Source organism: Heterocephalus glaber, unplaced genomic scaffold (genome assembly GCF_053883595.1).
Source record: "Heterocephalus glaber isolate CG9 unplaced genomic scaffold, H.glaber_assembly_v1.0 deba00001097, whole genome shotgun sequence".
NCBI lineage: Eukaryota > Metazoa > Chordata > Mammalia > Rodentia > Bathyergidae > Heterocephalus > Heterocephalus glaber.
In genome coordinates this window covers 1312422-1332476 of record NW_028258191.1, presented here as the reverse complement: position 1 = coordinate 1332476, position 20055 = coordinate 1312422, and the positions used below count along the sequence as shown (strand labels likewise).

At 40.9% G+C, this 20055-nt stretch overlaps 1 protein-coding gene and 1 pseudogene across 17 annotated transcripts in view; one reads left to right on the top strand and one right to left on the bottom strand.

Annotated features, from left to right (window-relative positions):
- Fmnl2 (formin like 2) overlaps positions 1–20055 on the bottom strand; it is a 303824-nt gene that overhangs the window by 28957 nt on the left and 254812 nt on the right. For all 17 annotated transcript variants that reach the window (XM_013067527.3, XM_013067528.3, XM_013067526.3 and 14 more), the window contains 3 exons: positions 7812–7886; positions 3895–4005; positions 1069–1218 (listed from right to left, as the gene is read on the bottom strand). In XM_013067527.3, coding sequence (XP_012922981.1) covers positions 1069–1218; positions 3895–4005; positions 7812–7886 — 336 coding nt within the window. The remainder of the gene's footprint in view (positions 1–1068; positions 1219–3894; positions 4006–7811; positions 7887–20055) is intronic.
- LOC101719137 (ubiquitin-associated protein 1 pseudogene) lies at positions 12662–14485 on the top strand (annotated as a pseudogene).

Genomic DNA, 20055 nt, shown 5'->3' with positions numbered 1-20055 from the left:
AAATAATATTCTTCCAAATAGACAGTTACGGTTTAGATGTAGATGTCCCCTGCTTTATGTGCTCATGAGTGGGGCTTTTGGGAGTGGCTGGATCATGGGTGTGAGATACGGGGTTAGTCCACGGATGGGTTCAGCATAGTTATGGGTGAGGATGATGAGCTAGAGGGAGGTCCAACCTGGAGTGTGGGTAGTACAAAGCAAGAAGCTCATAGCCTGGATGGAAAAAAGGGAAAAGAAGAAGGAAGAGTCGCTGCTCCCTGCCTATCCTACCATGGACTGTTTCTCCTCTGCCACGCTGCTCTGGTTTGGAGCCGGCCAGTTACGGACTGAAACTTCTGCAAATTGAGAACTAAAATAAACCTTTCCTCCTTTAACTTGTTAGTGTTGGGTATTTTTTCCCAGCAATGAGAAAGTAACTAAGACAGAGATGATTCATTTCACATTCAAGGAAAGTGCCAATCAATTCATGAAAAGAATTGGCCCTCATAATGCTTGGGCTTTTCTGCTCATTCTTTCACTATTGTAATACTTCTTTAATGAATGAACAAGTGAACAACCTTCTGAAGGCCTTCAGACTCATATTTGAGTTGATTTGTGGCAAGAAATATCCCTCAAAGAAAACTGAGTCCTTGTCCTGGTACAGAGATGACATTATATTAAGAGTGCACTCTTCTACAAAGAGGAAGATATTTGGGAAAGCTCCCTGGTTTCCTCCAAAATGTCTACTGTTGAGTCTAAGGGAATTTGTACAATTACGAAAGAGGAATGTTCTGAAACATTCACAGGAACACTAGCTAATGATGTCCACAGAACTGTGTCTTTTTTGAGAGGAAATGGCTCACGTTCAGAAAATACTTCCTCATCTCAGGCCAAATTCCCCTACTTCATTTCCTTCTAGGCAATGCTAATCATCCCCGCTCCTGTACCTAAGATCACCAGAAGCACTTCAGAGGGGTTGCAGCTCATTCCATAGCCTCCAAGTTTTTTACTATCATAAAAGCTAATGCTAATTATCCTTCGCACACAGTTGAAACGTAAGCAATTTTTCTCCTTCTGAGATATAGTTACATGAGAGATGTTTTCTTCCAGTTCTTCCACTCTCTCTAAGGCTGCATTCTTGGTTTCTGCGTCTTCCAGCAGAGCTCCTACATCAAACACGTTGTCCAGGTATGCCTGAATTTGTACTTGTAGCTTGTCACTTTCTGTGTGTTTCAGCTTCTAAGAAAACAGAATCCCAGGTAAGGTAGTGTTAATTTATCTGTAGAAATGGAATATATCTACCCAAAATTTTGTAAGTTTTATTTGTTCCAAAAAATCCAGCTTTGGCAAGAGGGTACATGGTGTCCAATCTTTTGACTTCCCTGGCCCCATTGAGTGAAGAGGAATTGTCTTGAGCCATACACAAAGTGAATAATATAATTAATGTATGTAGGTAACAAAACATCCTTTTTTATGTTTAAACTTATTAAACTGTTTTACAAAACAGCCCAAGCCAAAGCTTAATCATTAAAAAGAGTCACATGTCTGCTTAATAATAAATGCCTATCTTCACAGACACATGCATGTAGGTTGAAACACTATTATGGGGAATCACTGCATTTTACTCGCCAACTCATGCAAGCACTTATAACATGTGATACACACGTGTTTCCATTTCCCAGGCTGTGTATGGTCTTCCCAATCCTGTGCAGTTATATTGCAATCTAAACCATTTTTTATTTAAATGAAACCAGTCAACAGAAAAATCAAAAGCAGCTTTGAAAAGGAACAGTCACCAACAACCTAAATAAAACTCGAGCGTGTCTGGGTAGTACAGAAGACTGGAGTGGCTGGTATCTTGCCTGAGTAGTGATGGGGCATCCAGTGGAGGCCAAGGGGCAGACAGGGGAAGAGAGTTAGGAAGTGAGGTAGACAATGGGAGAGTTTATATTCAACCTTGAGCTTATTTTAGAATAAACTACCAGACTCCTTCCCCAGGGCAGTGTCCCACATGAATACTCAGGGCTGCACAAAGCACAGATCAGCAAGCTTTGTCCAGTTCACTACTTCCCGGATGAGGCAAACAGAAGGAAACCAGCTAACTCTGTGGCAAAATGAGCAGCCAAGTACATCAGTGACTCTTCCCTACAGGAAACACAAATTATGATTTCCTGGGGACTGGTGAGCTGTTAGACTGATATCTAGCACACAGGTGATGCTAATAAATATTTACTAAAACCAATGACCATTTGCAAGGCTGCTTTTGTGAACTAATGAAGTAGTTATATACACTTACAATATTACTCTTAAAACCACCTCTTATCAGGATGCAGAAGCAACACACTGAAAAAGTTAAAGAATAAGTTTTGCAAAATCTTAAATTTTTAAGAGGAACTTTGCTTTGTATAAGTTCTCTGACTTAGGTCCAACCTGAAATACCACACCTTGGATTGTTCTAAAGAGAGTATGTTTCATCTCAGTTTAGGAATCAGGACTGGAAAAGATTTCTGAATAAGGGCAATGGCTACAAAATAAAATGGAAAAGAAGCATCATGGGACTTTTCACAAGATTTACAATGAGTAACAGGTGTTAACTAATATGTTACTATCTACTACCTGTCATTATAACCTGGAGCCTAAAGTAAGACATCATAAACCTGAGCCCAGAACATCAGTAGGGATCTATGTACACAAGTATTGTTAAAATACTGTACTCCTAGTCTCGAGGATAAAAATGAGGAAACAGATCTCAAACTCGAAGCACGAGGGGGTACTTTAATGACATCAGTGGGTCTTTTCATAAAAAGGAAAATCATTCCAACAACTTTTTACCAGAAACCCAGGACAGGTCTCCCTGAGTAGGTTCTGTAGACATTAGGTCCATCTACTAGAGGGTACACTGGCTGGTGTAGAAAGTGAGGCTAGCAGGTTGAAAGTAACCAGCTCTGTGATCCTGCCCATCAAGTGAGGTTACAGTGTGTGTGATCCCCTCACTTTATCCCCAATGAAGAGGGGCAGTGGAACCCTGGAAATGCCCATGGGAAGTGCTTCTATTTCTTTGTAGCTAAAAACAGCCTTGAAGTGGAGGTGAGCAATTCCTGGCCTTATCACACTAGTGGTCTTCCAAGTTTAAATGGACCAACCCTAAGGAAAGCAAAAACTGCCTAAAAGTCAAAGAACAGGGAAACACCCTGTCATCATCAGATGTACCCCTAATGCCTTGATCCAGAATCATGAGCCAAAATAAAACCCTTTTTTTTATTTTAAAAAAAGGGAGGGGGCATATCCTTTGCTCATATAACTACTCAAGTCCACTTATGATTTTCACATCAACTTTCTGTTTCTTAACTGAAGAACTTCAGGGAACTGGCTGAGCACTTCTGCAAGGGAGTCTGAAAAAGAAACACTGAACTCCGCTCTCCAAAGAACTGAAAGTGGAACTTCTAAAGCCACAAACACTTTGAGCTGAATTTAACAGCTTCAGGAGGAAGTCTCTGGTGGCCATTTCCTCATTATTTTTTTTATGTACTAAGCATTTACTCATCATTCTATAGCAGTCTTGGTTTGACTTTCCCTGCCCAGATGGGCTCCCCAGAGTCACCAAGAATGCAAATTGTGCTGCAGCCTGGATGAAGGATGCAATGAGACTTGACCATACAGAGCTTGAAAGCAGAGGAAAGCTAAGCAGGGCTGTAAGAGGTTATCTGAGACCCGGACCCCAGGAAGTCCCAGAAGGTCGGCAAGAATTCAGCTTCTCTGGCAGACTCCATCGCTCAAACTGGTCCCTCTAACTAGGTTGACAGTAGCTGATCACACTGAGCATCAAGCCTTCTTTAGCCATGGTGGAAGTGTACGTTTAAGGGTAGGTAATAAATCAATACTTATAGTGAAGCCAAAGAGTATAGCTGTACTCACATCCAAGTATTCATCCAGGCCTAACTTGGTAAATTCATACTGGAGGTGAACTCTGAAGTTCATGTCTTCTACTGAGTGGACCACAATATTAATAAACTGCATAGAGGCAACCTGAAATAAAATTCCCAAGGAGTTAGATGGGCTCCAAATTTTTTTAAAATCAATTTAATCACAGGCACATGCTCTTAATTTCACAAATCTAGGCTTACTTACCAATTGTATTTTCCTTCATTTCACTGGATCTTTAAAACTATTTTATAATTTTTAAATTAAAAAAGTCATAGAAGTATCTGAGTAAGATACCAGTCCACACCCACTAGTATGGCTGTAATAAAAAAGAAATACAATAACAAATGTTGGCAAAGATGTAAAGAAAATTCCCACTTCTAGAGGGAAGGTAAAATGATGTAGCCACTTTCAAAAATATGACACCTCCTCAGAATGGTAGCATTCCCACACAACTTAGCAATTCTGCTATGTAGGAAAAACAGAAGTGCACATCCACAGAAAAATTTGTCTACAAATGATTATAGTAGCATTATCCATGACAGCCAAAATGCAAGAAGAATCCAGTGTCCACCTCCTGACGGGTAAATACAGTATATTTACTTAACGGGATAGGGTGTAACAGCAAAAAGAGATGTAGTACTGAAATAGGTTAGAGCACAGATGGACTTGAAAACATCCTGGTAAGTGACAAAAGCCAGTCCAAATAAACATCAACTATTGTGAGTCCATTCATATAAAATATCCAGAATAAGCCAAACCATGGGTGAGGAGTTGCTTCGGGCTAGGGTTTGGTAAATGTGGAGCGATTGCTAATGGAATCAGGGAAGGTGAGAGGATGTTCTAAATTAAGTTGTGGGGATAACTGCATCAGCCTGTGAATTCACTAAATATACAGTGACATACATTTCTAGTAGGCAAAGTGGACGGTATGTTAACTGTACTTCGGTAAAGCCATTTCTAAGAAGTCATATGGATATACAGAGAGCTAACCAAGTACATTATTGCTTACATGTCATAAAATATGAAAGTTATTACAAAGAATAGCCTCACCACAAGATAATCACTTCCAAAACTTCACTGTGAGCTCAACCCTACCAATAGGACATTAATAGGTCTTTGACCCATCTTTCCATGCAATCAACCAGTTTCTATTTCATAAAAGCCTTGCATTATTCTGTCCACACATGGCATCGGTGGCCCCGAGACCTGTCCCAGAGAAACCCAGTCTCCAGCTTGGTACATAAAACACTGAGCTCAGCTGGATGTGGTGGTGCACAGCTGTAATTTCAGCACTCAGGAGGGTGAGGCAGGAGGATCACCATGAGTTTGAGGCCAGCCAGGGGTACATAGTGAGTTCAAGGGCAGCCTGAACTACACAGTGAGATCCTACTACACAGTGAGAACAACAATAAGAACAAAAATAGAGCTCAACTGGCATATTTTTCTTTCATCTGACTCCTCAGTATCTTGTTCATGCTTTCCCTCGATGGCTATGATCCAGCACAGGCTCTAGCAAAAAGGTAAAATGACGGAGAGACCTAGATGCCTAATTATTCTGAGAACCACATTATTCTTCCTCTCTCCTCCAAGTCCAATTATCCTTATCTTTTTAAAATTGTTTTAACTGAGTTAGTTTTTTTTTAATATGTTACACACTGGGTATCTTTGGAAGATGTGTAAACTCTCTAGGTTACAAGGGGATTCTATAGAAATTTACTAATGAGTTACTTCAGGTTATATAGTTAAATGAAAAAGATTCTGTCAGGTTTTGTTTGCTTTTGTCCACAAAAATACAGAACAAGGTCTCACACTAGATTAGAAGAATTTATATTATATGCTACAAAGAATATATTGTTTGGGAGGTTGGGCAACCTAAGTGCATTCCCAGTGTAATTCATCAAAAGCCTCATTTTCTGGAGGTAAAATCTGGCTCATTTCTAGCATCTTTTCATTTCTCTGGTAAAAACAGGTCTAAATGACCTACTGAGCTTGACGATATGATGAAGCAATTGCTTGTATGACCCATGAATCCAGCACAGAATACCTGTGACTAGGAGCCTCAGTGCCTGTACATATGGATAAGCGCACTGACAGGAAAGGGGCTGGACCACCCCGTGAATGAATTGTCATACAGGTGTTATAATGAGCTTTTTATAATTTCAGCAAAAACTCAAGTGACAGAGAAGTCCACAGGGATCACAAATGAATGGTCCACATGTAGTTCATTAGGGAACAATGTGGACTGTGACCAACTGGAGAAAACTTTAGGGGATACGTGCCTCTACCACACTTCACAGGTAAGGCCCTGATGTTATCAGACATTTTTAACTTTTAAAAAACTCAGACATACATTTTTATGAACCATACTCCAAAAAGAATTGCTTTTAACCCTCATTGTCCAAATAAACTCACAGGAGGGTAGGTTGGCTTCAGCCTGGAGACTTCTAGTTTACCAACTCAGCTCTAACAGAACAAACAACTTCCTCCTAACAAGCACAGGAAAGAGATTGGTAATATGAGCCAAGGGATGGACCTCTTTACAAATATATCATCAGTGCCAGAATAATCTGAATGTCTCCAAAAATTCCAATAACAAGAATTTAAAAGTCAAAGTAACCCGTTTCACATTTACTTTTATCTTCTTTTTTTTTTTGTACCAGGGATCAAACTCGGGACCTTGCGCTTGTGAGACAGGCGGCAGAACCCCTAAGCTAAATCCCCAGCTGCTACTTTTATCTTTTTGAAAGCAAATAACTTAGTATAAAAACAGAAAAGCTTCTTTGAAAAGGATTTCATCTTTCTCATTGATTTTGAAAGAGGCTAAAGGCTAGCATATAAAATTTTAGTTCCCTACCAGGCATGGAGGCACACATCTGTAATCCTAGGACTCAGGAGGCTGAGACAGGAGGATCAACACAAGTTCGAGGCCAGCCCCAACTACACAGTGAGACCGTCTTATTAGCTCCCAGGAAAAAAATTTCACTTCAAAAGATTAGATCTTTGAAAAGCTGTTTCACGCTTTATAGTCACTGAAACAATTCAAATTAACACTTTACCTGGCACCCTAAGCACTGGCTTTGCAATGTAAGAACCATGTAGGAGACCTGCTCCAGCTAGAAGTGATCTGAGACTAAACCCAGATAAGGATCTCCTGGGAACATAAGTTCTCTATGGCAACTGGATTAGGTCAAAGCCTGAAGATCTGGGTGCATTCAGAAGTAACATGTCTCAAGAAATTCCTTCTTCAGATTGGGTATGAATTCAGAAGTATTGAAGCTCGTTCTGCTGCTGTTCTCACCTGAGAAAGATAGGACTTCTGTGGAACCACATAAGTGTAATCTAACCTGTTAAGAAGAGCTATAGTACAATTATGCCCTCCCAGAATTACTAAAGCAGCAAAGAGACCAAAGGGGAAAAATCATCGCTGCATATTAACTTGGGGGAGAGTTACAGTCAATTGTACGGAAAGCATTTCTTCATCTTTGGGAATATAGTGTGGAGAAGGGCATTGACAGGGCCTGTAAGAGTCCAAAAGAACAAGATTCCATCTACCTTAAGGATTATTACATAGCACTACTTAGAGTTCGCAATTGTAAGCATTTTTACCAGGCCTCAACTTCTTTTGCGCAACTGCATGATTTCTCCCTTTATTTGCTACTTAAAAAAAAGAAAAAATCAGTACTTTCAGCCTTTATAGGAGTGTGGATGAAATGAATAAATCTGTAAATAAATGCCATAAAACAAAACTACAGATGAAAAGGAGCATTTTTAGAATGGATCTATAGCATATTAAACTCAATTTCCTGTCCTTTGGGGGGGGTGCGCGCACGCATGCCCACGCACATAGACTAGGGGAAAAGCGCCGAAACTGAGATTGCTTTATTGAATGTGGTCCTAAAATAACTTACCATAAAATCTATGTTATTGTCTTCATTCCTGAAATGTTCCATCAACTTCTCAAAGCGCTGTTTTTCTCCACAAACCTGAAACATACGTTTTTATTGTGACATAACATTCCAAACATAGACATTCCAAAACTAGATGCAGAAATTTCAGCACTAATAATTATTCCCAGATTGTCTTTTTTCCCCCTCTCTCATACACTATTTACTTCTCTTCAAAGCTCATTAACTCACAAACAGCCACATGAATCAGGACCAAAAGCTGATCCTTGGTTTTTATTTCATATGCTCTTGATATTTTGAAATCTATTTCAAATGTGTTTTCTTTTACTGGTTGTCCCTGCAAATCTATTAATTTTTAGCATGCATTCAGAATCCAAGAATGTAGTTCATGGTTTAAAAAACTGACTAAATTTTCCATTTTTACCAAAGTACTCTATAAAAAGACATACTAAAACATTTGAATATGGTATTTACATTCCTTGAAAGACAGATTCAATATGTTCATATGTCTAACTAAATCAAATAATTTTAGTGCATGAATTACGGAAGTAAAGTAGGCACTTCGGTAAGCCACTGTTACCCTACTTAAAGTGAGTACAGAAATTTACAATCGTTTTGGAAGTAGCTTCCCACAGGCCTGAAACATATGCATTCAGTTCAAATTAATGCTTTAATAGGTGAAATAAACAGATAAAATACTGAGAAATCTAGGAAACCAAGTTATTTTCATACATACAGAATTAAATACGTAGAGCTAAAACCACAGAATCAAAGACATGTTTGTGCAAAATAATAACCCTTTGGAGATTTATTCCCAAAAATCACAGGAAGAGCTTTAATTCTGTCCCCTTTAGGGGGGCAAATTCCTCTGCTCACTTGTTTATTCATTCTGCCTTCAGAAATTATTTATATGAACCACCTGTGGACCACGTGTTGAATTAGAACATAGTCCCTGGTTTTACAAATTAAATCTAGGTTTCACATGCTAAACTAAATTTTCTGATTCCATTTGTGATCTGAGCAATATCCACAGCAATTTTCAAGAATTCTAAAACAGTATTTCATAATGCTATAATGCAACCATTTAACCCAGTCATATGAAGTTCTATGTGAACATACATAGATATTAGTAAAGAGAAAGCCCCACAAAGGCAAGAATTCTGTATTTTATTCACCCCTATATGGGCAACATTCTTGATCAATGCTTAACACACTGTAAATTGTCTGTATTTGCTGAACTGCACTGACTAGAAGATAATTAAGTAATGGTGCTAGCATATACCTCACAAAAGGGTGAATAACTGACTGCTATTCTCCCTCATGTTTTAGAGTGAGCACTAGAAGTAATAAATCTTTAGTGAGAGCTCCTGGACCTGAACCCTACGTTGGGAATGTTAAGGCCAACAGCCTTCAATCTCTGAGGCTCTACCCTTACATGACTGGGTATTTCCCACAAACTCAGGACAGATAACTATTCTCCATTTATTATCCCTGCCTTCATGAAAAAAAAAATGGTTTCAGAAGGCAGAGAAATATTGCATGGCCCAGACTGGAGGAAGTGGAGGAGGCACTGGAAGGGGGAATCTAAAGTAAAACCTTTGAAAAACATACTGCCCAATCCCACCCTAGAAGGTTCATTCAACAGTCCTGAGTGGAACTTGGTGACATGGAAATGCATAATTTGAAAAGCATTATGGTTATCTTGATGCTGCAGAAGGGACGAAGACCAGAGATCTAAGGGGATAGCATGTTCTGCCACTGTGCCTCAGGGTACCCTCTAGAAAATATACAGCAAGTTCCTGAACACAAAAGGTCTGCTGAATGTAGTGAGGTAGTCTAGGCCCTGCTCCCTAGACTGACACCAGCCACATCTGTATCCAAAGAGACAAGTGTACCTCACCTACAAAAAGGGCCCAGTGGATGAACACTGCCAAGGTGTGCCGTAGAAAGGGTCAGAATTGCAACCTGAATTTTCTCTAGCAGACACCACAACCTAAAGGCTCGTTTCTCAGGAGAATGGTTTGCCTCAATCTTATTTTAGGAGATTAGGAATGGCAGGAAAAGAAAAAGAAAAAAGGCTGTCTTGCCTCTGTAGCTACAGCATGCCTGAGAAGTAGACTATGATTAAGTTCTTGTTGAGTGAAGCAGCAACCACTAAACTAGAAGAGTCAACAGCCACCAGTGAACAGTGTTGACAAACACAATTTCTAGAAGGACAACGCCATTCAGACCCAAGGATGTCAGGAAGCTGGAAAGTACCATCGGTCATCTCATGTCCTCAGTTTATGAAAGGGACCGACACTCAGAGGGATCAAACATCCCCAACGTGATGGAAGGTCAACACTGATGGGCAGAGCCAGGCCCCCAACAGCCAGCCTCACAACCCCACTCCCACACAGCCCAGAGTGCTCAGATAAACACACCACTCTCGAGATGCTACTCAAACCCACTTGAGGATTATCAGAGACAACAGAGATGAAGAACATAATGAAAAATCACAATCATTTCAAAGTGTATATAATACTTGACATCTGTGTACCAGAATCTTGCACAGACCTTCTAAACCCAGCAGACTTCTGAGTCTAAATCGAGACATACTGGGTAAGAATCTCAGAGAATCTCCACAAAGGGAAGTAAGATACTGTACTTTTAAAAAGGCCTCATTGGTTTTTGGACCAGCATTTAAGAACAAGTTGTTCATATAATATTAGACTGATTCAATCCGCAGCCTTTGGAGTTTTTTTTTGGGGGGGGGCAGTGTCTCACTCTAATTCAGGCAGGCTAATTGAGTGCAGGCTGGCCTCAAACTCGTGGTAATCCTCTTGCCCCAGCCTCCAGGGTGCTGGGATTATAGGTGTGCACCATCACACCCAGCTGATCCTCAACCTTTTTGACTATTAACTATAAACTATATAGCTAAACCATTAACTTTCCAATGGATTCAACTTCCAACTGAGCAAGACAAATCAAGAAGCATAAGTTACTATACCTGAGTATCATAGGCATGTAACAGAAATTAGCCCTCTTCCCTTGCACAGGTACAGTGAGTAACAAAGTAATTCACAAATAATCATGGATTGCATCCAGAGTATTAAAAAAGAGGATTTTCTACGGCTAGGGAAAGCACATGTAGACTACAACAAAACAAACACCCCATTAATAAAGAGAGGTGACACCACATCCAAAACAAGCAACACTAAATTAATTTCATGGTAGGTAAACATCCCAAGGAACATTGTAGTAGCCTAGTAGACAGGACTGAAAACGATGTTCAGATGAGCTCTGAACACACGTTTCTTTTGAAATCCCTCATCTTGTCAACAGATAAATCCATGCTGAGAACATATGTGTTATGAAAAAGAGAAATATCTTTAATCTTCTAGAGTAATGGATTTACATATCTTCCTCTTTAATAGCTGCTATAAACTTGGTGGAAAGAATTCAAACACGCAAAATGACATGTGGCTAACATAGATGCCAGGTCTGAGAAACCACGAAAGAACTTGTGTGATACTCTCCTCGTGACTGTATCAACTACAATGACCTTACTATGAGCTTCCCTGAGCCCCTCTATATAAAGGTGGAGGATGCCTCTAGCCCAATGTTAACTACTGAATTTGGAGCAGTATCCTCTGACATCATTCTCTAGAAATAGCATGAGTTTCAGGACCTCGCTTCATTTCTGCTGAAGGAAAAGAAGCATGCAAACCAGACTCAAATTTATTTCTATATGAATTTAGTAATCATTAAACAAGTGTAGACTATGATCCCACAGGAAATGGGAAAGACATGTTTGGTAAAACTTGTGCCCTACATCAAAGTTAAGTTGTCTCACTTCACACTGCTCACATCTGGACCACCTCCACAAACTTGGTTAAAACAGGACCCATCATGGTTGAATGAACTCCTTTGAACTGACCTCCTTTCAGAAAATTGGTGAGGATGAAAGAAAAAGACACTGATTTTTAGATATTTTTAGAATCCTCACATTGGCCTTCATAAAAATGCTCTCAAGGGCCTCATCAAAACATATGTAAGAGCCAGGGGCGTATTGGCACATACATATTATTACATGTTATATATTACTGCATATAACTTCCATCTGCCAACAAAGGCTGGACAATATATAATGTGGAAACTTAAATGAAAAAGTTAAACTACTGTAGTGAAATTTGTCATTCTTGACAAATTTAAATTCTCAGGTGTTCCCTCAGCAGCTCTGACATCAATTTTCTATTTTCTATATACATAACAGTAGTTGGAGGTGGGAAGCATGTTTAAGAGCTATGGAAAGACCAAGAAGAGCAGAGCAGACTGGAAAGGAGACCTTTTGTACATTGCACGTCTCTTTTAGCAACTGGACTTTCAATGCTAACAGCCAGGCTACCAGAAATCAAGTCAATCAGCAGAGAGATAAAAGAATACGCCCTGGAAAAGCAGGTACTCTACTGTAAATTAAGAGGTATCTTCCTTACAAATCACTTATAAATCAGTCTCATGTGAATAATAAGTTCACTGTCCCTGACTGACACTGCATAAAGTAAACACGCTCAGGATCGAATCCCGAACCACAGGCTTCAGTCTGCTAACCCAGCCACTGAGTTGCTCACCCTTCTGGGGTCCTGTCTAACACAAGCGTCCCTCTCGGCACCTTTAAGCTCTAACACTGATGGGATGAGGGTCTATGAGGGCAGAAATAGGACCATGTGGCATATAAAAGAGTACCTTAAAACCTAGGTTATACGTCATGGCTCTGCCATGACCCTGCTATTAGTTTGGACAACTCAGTGAAGAGCCCTAAACTTCACTTTCACATTCATTATTTTGAGAGCCTTAAATAAATGCTGGTTTTGAAAGGGGTGGAGCGGTGAGGGAAGAGGAGGGAAGTAGGACTTCAACATGGCGCCTGCGGTATTGGCTGTGGCTACGGTGACTGCCTGGCCCGGGGTGGGCAGAGTAGGGAGTGGTGGCGTTTGCTTTCCCTAGGGGCATCGGGAGCTCAGCCAGGACCAAGCCTGGGAGGCCAGCCGTCGCCAGCACCTTTCAGCTTTTGGGACAGTAGCGGCATTCAGGTTCTAAATGGCTTCTAAAAAGTTGGGTGCAGATTTTCATGGGACTTTCAGTGACCTTGATGATGTCCCATTTAAGATAGGAGACAAATTCAAAACACCAGCTAAAGTTGGTCTACCTATTGGCTTCTCCTTGCCTGATTGTTTGCAGGTTGTCAGAGAAGTACAGTATGACTTCTCCTTGGAAAAGAAAACCATTCAGTGGGCTGAAGATGTTAAGAAAATCCAAGAAGTCCAGCAGGAAGCAGAGCGCAAGGCTGAGGAAGCAGAAGCTAAAGTGAGTTCTAAGAGTGGCCCAGAGGGTGATAGGAAAATGAGCTTCTCCAAGACTCACAGTACAGCCACTATGCCACCCCTATAACCCCGTCCTTGCCAGCTTACAGCACAACATCCTCCCTCCGACTCAGGTCAGCAGCAGTGCCATGAAACAGAAAGTTCTCAGCCCACCCCACACAAAGGCCGATTTCAATCCCGCTGACTTTGAATGTGAAGAAGACCCATTTGATAATCTGGAGTTGAAAACTACTGATGAGAAGGAGGAGCTGAGAAACATTCTGGTGGGAACTACTGGACCCATTATGGCTCAGTGATTGGACAGTAACTTGCCCAGAGGCAGCTCTGGGTCTGTGTTACAGGATGAGGAGGTCTTGGTGTCCTTGGAACGGGCAACCCTGGATTTCAGGCCTCTTCAGAAACCCAGTGGCTTTATAACTTTACCACAGTTAGGCAACTGTGAAAAGATGTCGCTGTCTTCCAAAGTGTCCCTTCCTCCTATCCCTACAGTAAGCAATATCAAATCTCTGTCCTTTCCCAAACTTGACTCTGATGACAGCAGTCAGAAGACAGTCAAGCTGGTGAGCACTTTCCATAGCACATCCTGCCTCCGCAGTGGCACGTTTCGAAATTCCCTAAAGCCTTCTACCCAAAGCAGTGCCAGTGAGATCAATGCGGACCATACTCTTGGGCTTTCAGCTTTGAACCTGGATAGTGGCACAGAGGTGCCATCTCTGACAACATCCCACATGCCTTCCCTGTCTGTTTTGTCTCTGTGCACAGAAGACTCACCACCTTCAAATGCAGGTCCCACAGTCACCCCTCCAAATTTCTCAGTGTCACAAGTGCCCAACACACCAAGCTGTCCCCAGGCCTATCCTGAACTGCAAACACTGTCTCCCAGTGAGTGGCAGTGTGTAGAGACAGTGGTCAACATGGGCTGTTCATACGAGTGTGTCCTGAGAGCCACGAAGAAGAAAGGAGAGAATATTGAGCAGATTCTTGACTATCTTCTTGCACATAGGCAGCTTTGTGAGAAGGGCTTTGACCCCCTTTTAGTGGAAGAGGCTCTGGAAATGCACCAATATTCAGAAGAAAAGATGATGGAGTTTCTTCAGTTAATGAGCAAATTTAAGGAAATGGGCTTTGAACTGAAGGGCATTAAGGAAGCTTTGCTATTACACAACAATGACCAGGACAATGCTTTGGAAGACCTCATGGCTCGGGCTGGAGCCAGCTGAGATCAGACCTTGCCTAGGCCCTTCCACGGAACCACCAACCCACAGGAGGCCCTGCAGAGCCCACCCGTGGGGAAGCAGAAGGGGCATACTTCCCAATTTTCTTTGGGGGTTAGAAGGTGGTGTGGAGACTGTGCTTGCCAGTCTCTATGAGCCCAGGTCTTGAGCTGGAGAGGAACTAGGGAAGATCTGGGGATGTTAATGCCCCAGACCCATCCTGGCTCCTTCCATATTAAATTTATTTGTATTTTAAGAAGTGTCCTTCCCACCTTGGCCCTCCAGATAGACTACCTGGGTCTTTCTGGGGTCTCTGCATCCTCAGCCAGAACCTAGCTTGGCTGCCAAGAAGAGTGGGGAGAAAAGGGGAGGGCCAGACTCAATGCTGCTTTGAGGCTAGAAGCTTCCCCTTCTCTCTGCACTTAACTTTAATCCAAGTGGAAGTGAAAGGTTCTTCCAGAGTTTTGTTCATCTCACCTTTTAACAAAGTCTTAGTGTTACACTGGTTCTGCAATGTCTGAGAGGTACAGAGAAGGCACTTTTCCCATGGGCCTGAGTTTGCCTCTTCTGCCAGGCAGTCACACCATGCTTTTTTGTCCAGACTGTTTCTTTCAGTGTAGTTTGAGCCACAATCCTCTGCTGCTCAGGGCTTCAGAGCTCCTGCTTTAGGAAACCACTGCCAGTTTGAGTAATCAATGGTCCCTTCCCAGCACAACTGAATGGGTGAGAAAGCAGGCCATGACTTAAGTCACTGAGCACTAATACGCCCACGGTTCTCTGTGAACAGTCTCCTCCAGCCCTGCTTTAGGATGACAAAAGTAACACACCTAGGCATAGAAACCAGTCTCTTTGGTTTGTTTTGTATTATGTTGTATATCATTAAAGATCTAAATACAAAGGATATACAGTCCTCATGAATCTAAAATAATTTGCTAACTATTTTGATTCTTCAGAGAGAACTAATAAAAATCTAAAGGGTAAAAAAAAATAAATAAATGCTGGTTTTCTAGTGATGCTTTAAAAAGCCATAAGGATTACTGAGGGACTAAAGATATAGATGTGTTAAGGGTTCCAGAGCTTTGGTGGTTTCCAGAAATTGAGGGCTTGGCAGGGAAAGGGAAAGTATCAATAGCAAGGTTTTGGGGACATCTCTCCTCAGTAAGACCCAAATCCATCTTATTGTACTGAGTTGCCTATTAAGATTTCTTAGGCAGGGGGAGGGCAGGTTTCACTGCTAATAAAAGTTAAAAAATAAATAAAACTCAGTACCTTGAAGCTCTAAAATTCTAATCTAGCATGCCCACATAACATAATATTCCCAAACTAACCATCATGGAAACTCCACACCAAAAAACTCAGAGATGCACTTGGCTATACAGGCTCTGAGTGCCAGACAAAAGGGTCAAAGCACAATTATCTCCCCCAGCTGGTTCCCTCTTGCTTGGGAAGCTGATAAAGCCTGCCCTGCAGGATAGAGCAGGCCACTCCCACAACAACCAAGATACACTTTCACTGAAATGAGTACAAGCAAAAGCAAAGCTCCTGCCAAAAAACAACTTCACAGTGTTCTCTAACATCTGTGAAAGGCATTTCTGAACAGTGTCCCAAATTATATGAATAAATCCAGGGCCCTGGATGTAAAGGAACCTGTGGGTTAAGGTGTCTCTAAGGGTGGGCAGAGGTTAGCAGATGATTTCCCTAAAGACTTAAGAGTATGGAGAAGACAGTTTTACAAAAGATTTGTAATAAAGAACGTTATCTTGCCAGCCAGATGTTGAAATGAGCCAAGTCCCAGCCTTCAGCCACCTCTCTGTCCCCGTTCAAGGTCAGTGACCATCTCTGGCTTCCCTAGCAATAGTTCCCAAGGCACTGCGCACCTGTAGCCAGATTGAGGCCTGACTCTTAGGAGGTGGCTCTAAATGCTCCTGGGTTGGTTCTACAAAAATTAAAGGCCCCTTGCTTAAATGTTTCCTCCCTGCCCCACTGCCCAGTGCTTCCCTCAATGCTTTCTTTTTCTCTCCTCACAATAGGGCCCTGTGATCCGAGGGGCTCTCTGCAGGAAGGCACCATTTTAGAGGCACACTCCATCATGAATGATTACACCACCCTTCTCCAGGCCTGCCTGAAAACAAAAGTTCCTTTTCCTTCCAAGATCTCATGAAGTAAACAGTATACTTAGTCCTAGGTGAAAACCATCTTTCTGATGGTCACTGACACCATATAGGCCCAACAAAACCACTTTTCTGGGGTGTGCTATGGTTTTTGGGATCTTTTATTTCATACACAGACCCCAAATGCTACCTTGACGGAAGCAGCCCCCTGACCCGCTTCTGGCTCTCAAGTCCCCTTAGGATTTAAGGCAAAAATTTTCATCTAACTGAAATGCTCTAAAGCTAAACAACTTTATTTCACTCCAATGAAATAAAACCAAATGAACATTAAGCAACCGAATTATTCTGCAATCTAGTCAACTCTTTCTTCATAAATTAATAAAACATTTCTATCCATCTCGGCCTGGGATACAACTCATTATGAGCCCGAGGTTTCATCTGCATAACCCTAAACACTCCTGCGAAAACTTCAGTCACTTTTCCAGATGTTTCCAAATATCCAGATGTTTGGCAGCAGGCACACAAAGGATCCAAATGACTACCTTACTTTCCATGCATGAATTTGGCTATACTGAATAAAAAATCCTGATGCAGAAGCACAAGGCTAGTAAACACCCCCCAAAGGCCCACTAACTGACATACACCACTCCTCTAGCAGAAGAGGACCTTCATTAAGTGCTAGAACGTAAGGGTCCACAATACAGTATTTCATAAGTGACTTCTCTTGGAAATATTCCTAATGCCTGACTTGAATCTCTCTGACTTCAATGAAAAACTTATACCTCCTGGTAGTTAGGGAGGACATAAACAGATCCTTTCAAGGCTACCTATGATGGCTAATTTTATGCCAGCTTCATTCAGCTAAAAAGATTCCCATATAGCTACTAAAATATTATTTATTGGCTTATCGATGAGAGTGTTTCCAGGAAAAGACCTGGATTTGAATCCTTAGACTGAGTAAAGATTACTCTCACCAATCTGCGTGGTTATCTCTGATGCACTTAGAGCACAAACACCACAAATAGAGAATTTTGAGGAGGATGAGTTCCCTTTTGGGGGGCTGGCATCTGCACAGCAAAACTCAATTCAAAAGGAACAGTGGGTGAATAAAACCACTGGCAGTGGTGGCAGCAGTACCAAATTATAGCAGTAATCACTGTATTCATCACAGATATGCAGTCTCAGTTCTTAAAAACAGCCAGTTTCACTTAAGAATATCCTTGATGAAACAGTAAAAAGTATTAATTTTTACTTAACTCTTGAATACAATTTTTGTATAGGTACACAATATTTTGTACGATGAAATGGGAAGTCTGCATCAAGTACTTTTGCTGCATATTGATGTACAGTTAATTGAAAAAAAGCACTTCTGTGATTATTCCCAATTGCAAAATGAGCCACTCATTCTCTTGTTCTTACTTGAAAGAATAACTGGCAAGCTATAATTGTTTAGACTTAGATACCTGGCAGATGTTTTTTTGAAAAATGAAGTAAAACTTTTTAAAAACAGTAGCATTTTTGCCAATGATAAAAACTGAGTTCTCAAAGAAAAAAAAAAGTGAAAATTTTGGAAAAGTTGTACTTACCACCCTGAGCCTGACATCTTCCTAATATCTAAAGATTTCTTTGGGACCAGTGGTGAAATAATGAATATGATTTTTTAAATTACTGCATTATGAAACTGTCAATATTTACAAGATCTGAGTAATTCAATGAATAGTTATTTTCCAAATAACCACTGAACTATTGAACACTGAACATTTCAAATAACCAAAATTATAAATTAAGGTGAAGACAGGCAAGTAGATTCTAACACAGAGTATTAGAAGTCATTAATATAGTTTCAGAGGTCACTTTGCAGACTATAAAAATTATTTTTTATCCAATGTCTTTAAATTATCAAAGAATTTCCACTGTTACCTGAAATGCTGTTAAAATACTTTCTATTCCATCTACTTAGCTGTATGGGGTTGATTTTCTTCATCTATTTCAACCAAAACAACAACATAAATAACTTACACAGAAGCAGACATAAGAATGCAGCTATCATTTATTAAGCTAGACTTTAATACAAAAATATGCCACTGCAAGGGACTGAACTGTGTTTCCACAAAATTTGTATGTTAAAGCTCCAACCTTTACTATGACTGTATTTACAGATAAGGATTAGATTGGATTGCATTGCATTGCATTGTATTGTATTGCATCTAAGGATAAATGAGGTCAAGGGTGGAGTTCTAATCCGACAGGCTTGGTGGCCTTACACAGAGAGGAGAGGAAAACCTTTTTCTCCATGCATACACACCAAGACCATGTGGGGACACAGTGAGAATGTGGCTTTCTACAATCCAGAAAGACAGTCCTCACCAGAACTCAACTTTGCTGGTACACTGGTCTTGAACTTCCAGTCTTTAGAACTTTAAGAAAATAAATTATTGTTCTTTAAGCTGCCCAAACTATGGTATTTTGTAATGGTAACATGAGATGATTAAAATAGCTATTATTTTCATGGACAGGATGGGAGGGGTACTTCTTTCTAATTATAAAAGAAAGTTGCATTAACATGTCATGAGCTTAAGTCATTTTTAAATGGAATAAATAAACACCAAACTTTCAATTTCTAATACGGTAAACAGCATTATATAACCTGCAGAGAAAAAAGCTCTTTGGGGGTCTCAGTACTATTTTAAATGTATGAAAAGTGGTCCAGAGGCCCAAAGTTTGAGAACTACTGAATTAGAGAATGACCTCTTTATTTTTACAAAGATAATGAATTCTTAAAACCAAAAACTTGAAGAAGAAAACAATGGATATTTAATAGTAAAACTGCCTGCAAAACTGTTTGAGAAACAACAGTACCATATAAAGTCCTCATGAATCTGTCATTTCTACATCAAGATAATGCCACATCACTCAGTGTTGGTAAGAGTTTCCTTAGAAAGAAAGGAGCCCTTTACCACTTCACAAGGTAGGAAAAAAAAATTTCCTTCAGCTCTTATGTGTAACAAGACCAAGTATGTCACCCAGCATTTACCAGGATAGACAGCATTTCTCTAGTTTCATCGGGAAGATGCCACCCTTGTCACATGTACGCACGCACACATGTGACAAACTCGTCACAAGGCTAGACGCTCTTGCCCTGATCCGAGTGAATGTGATTCTAAGCAAGATTAGGAGAGTGGTATAGAGACAGTTCTCCCCAACATGGAGCAGAGATAGAACGAGCATCACCCAGAGCTCAGAGAATCAGACGCAATGAATCCACAAGCAGTGCTTTGGAAAGAAGCTGAGGGAGGGGAGACACAAGTTCGAGGCCATCCTGGACTACAGAGCAAGGCCCTGTCAAGAGAGCAAGAGTGAGGGAGGCAAAGCAAGCACGCGAGAGAGGGAGAGGGAGAGGGAGAGAGAGAGGGAGAGGGAGAGGGAGAGAGAGAGGGAGGGAGAGAGGGAGGGAGAGAGGGAGAGGAGAATAAAAGGAGAGAAAAGAAAGAAAAGTGAACATCTACAGTCAGTTTACCCCAGGACGCTGACACACTGTAATAACAATCGAGAACACCTA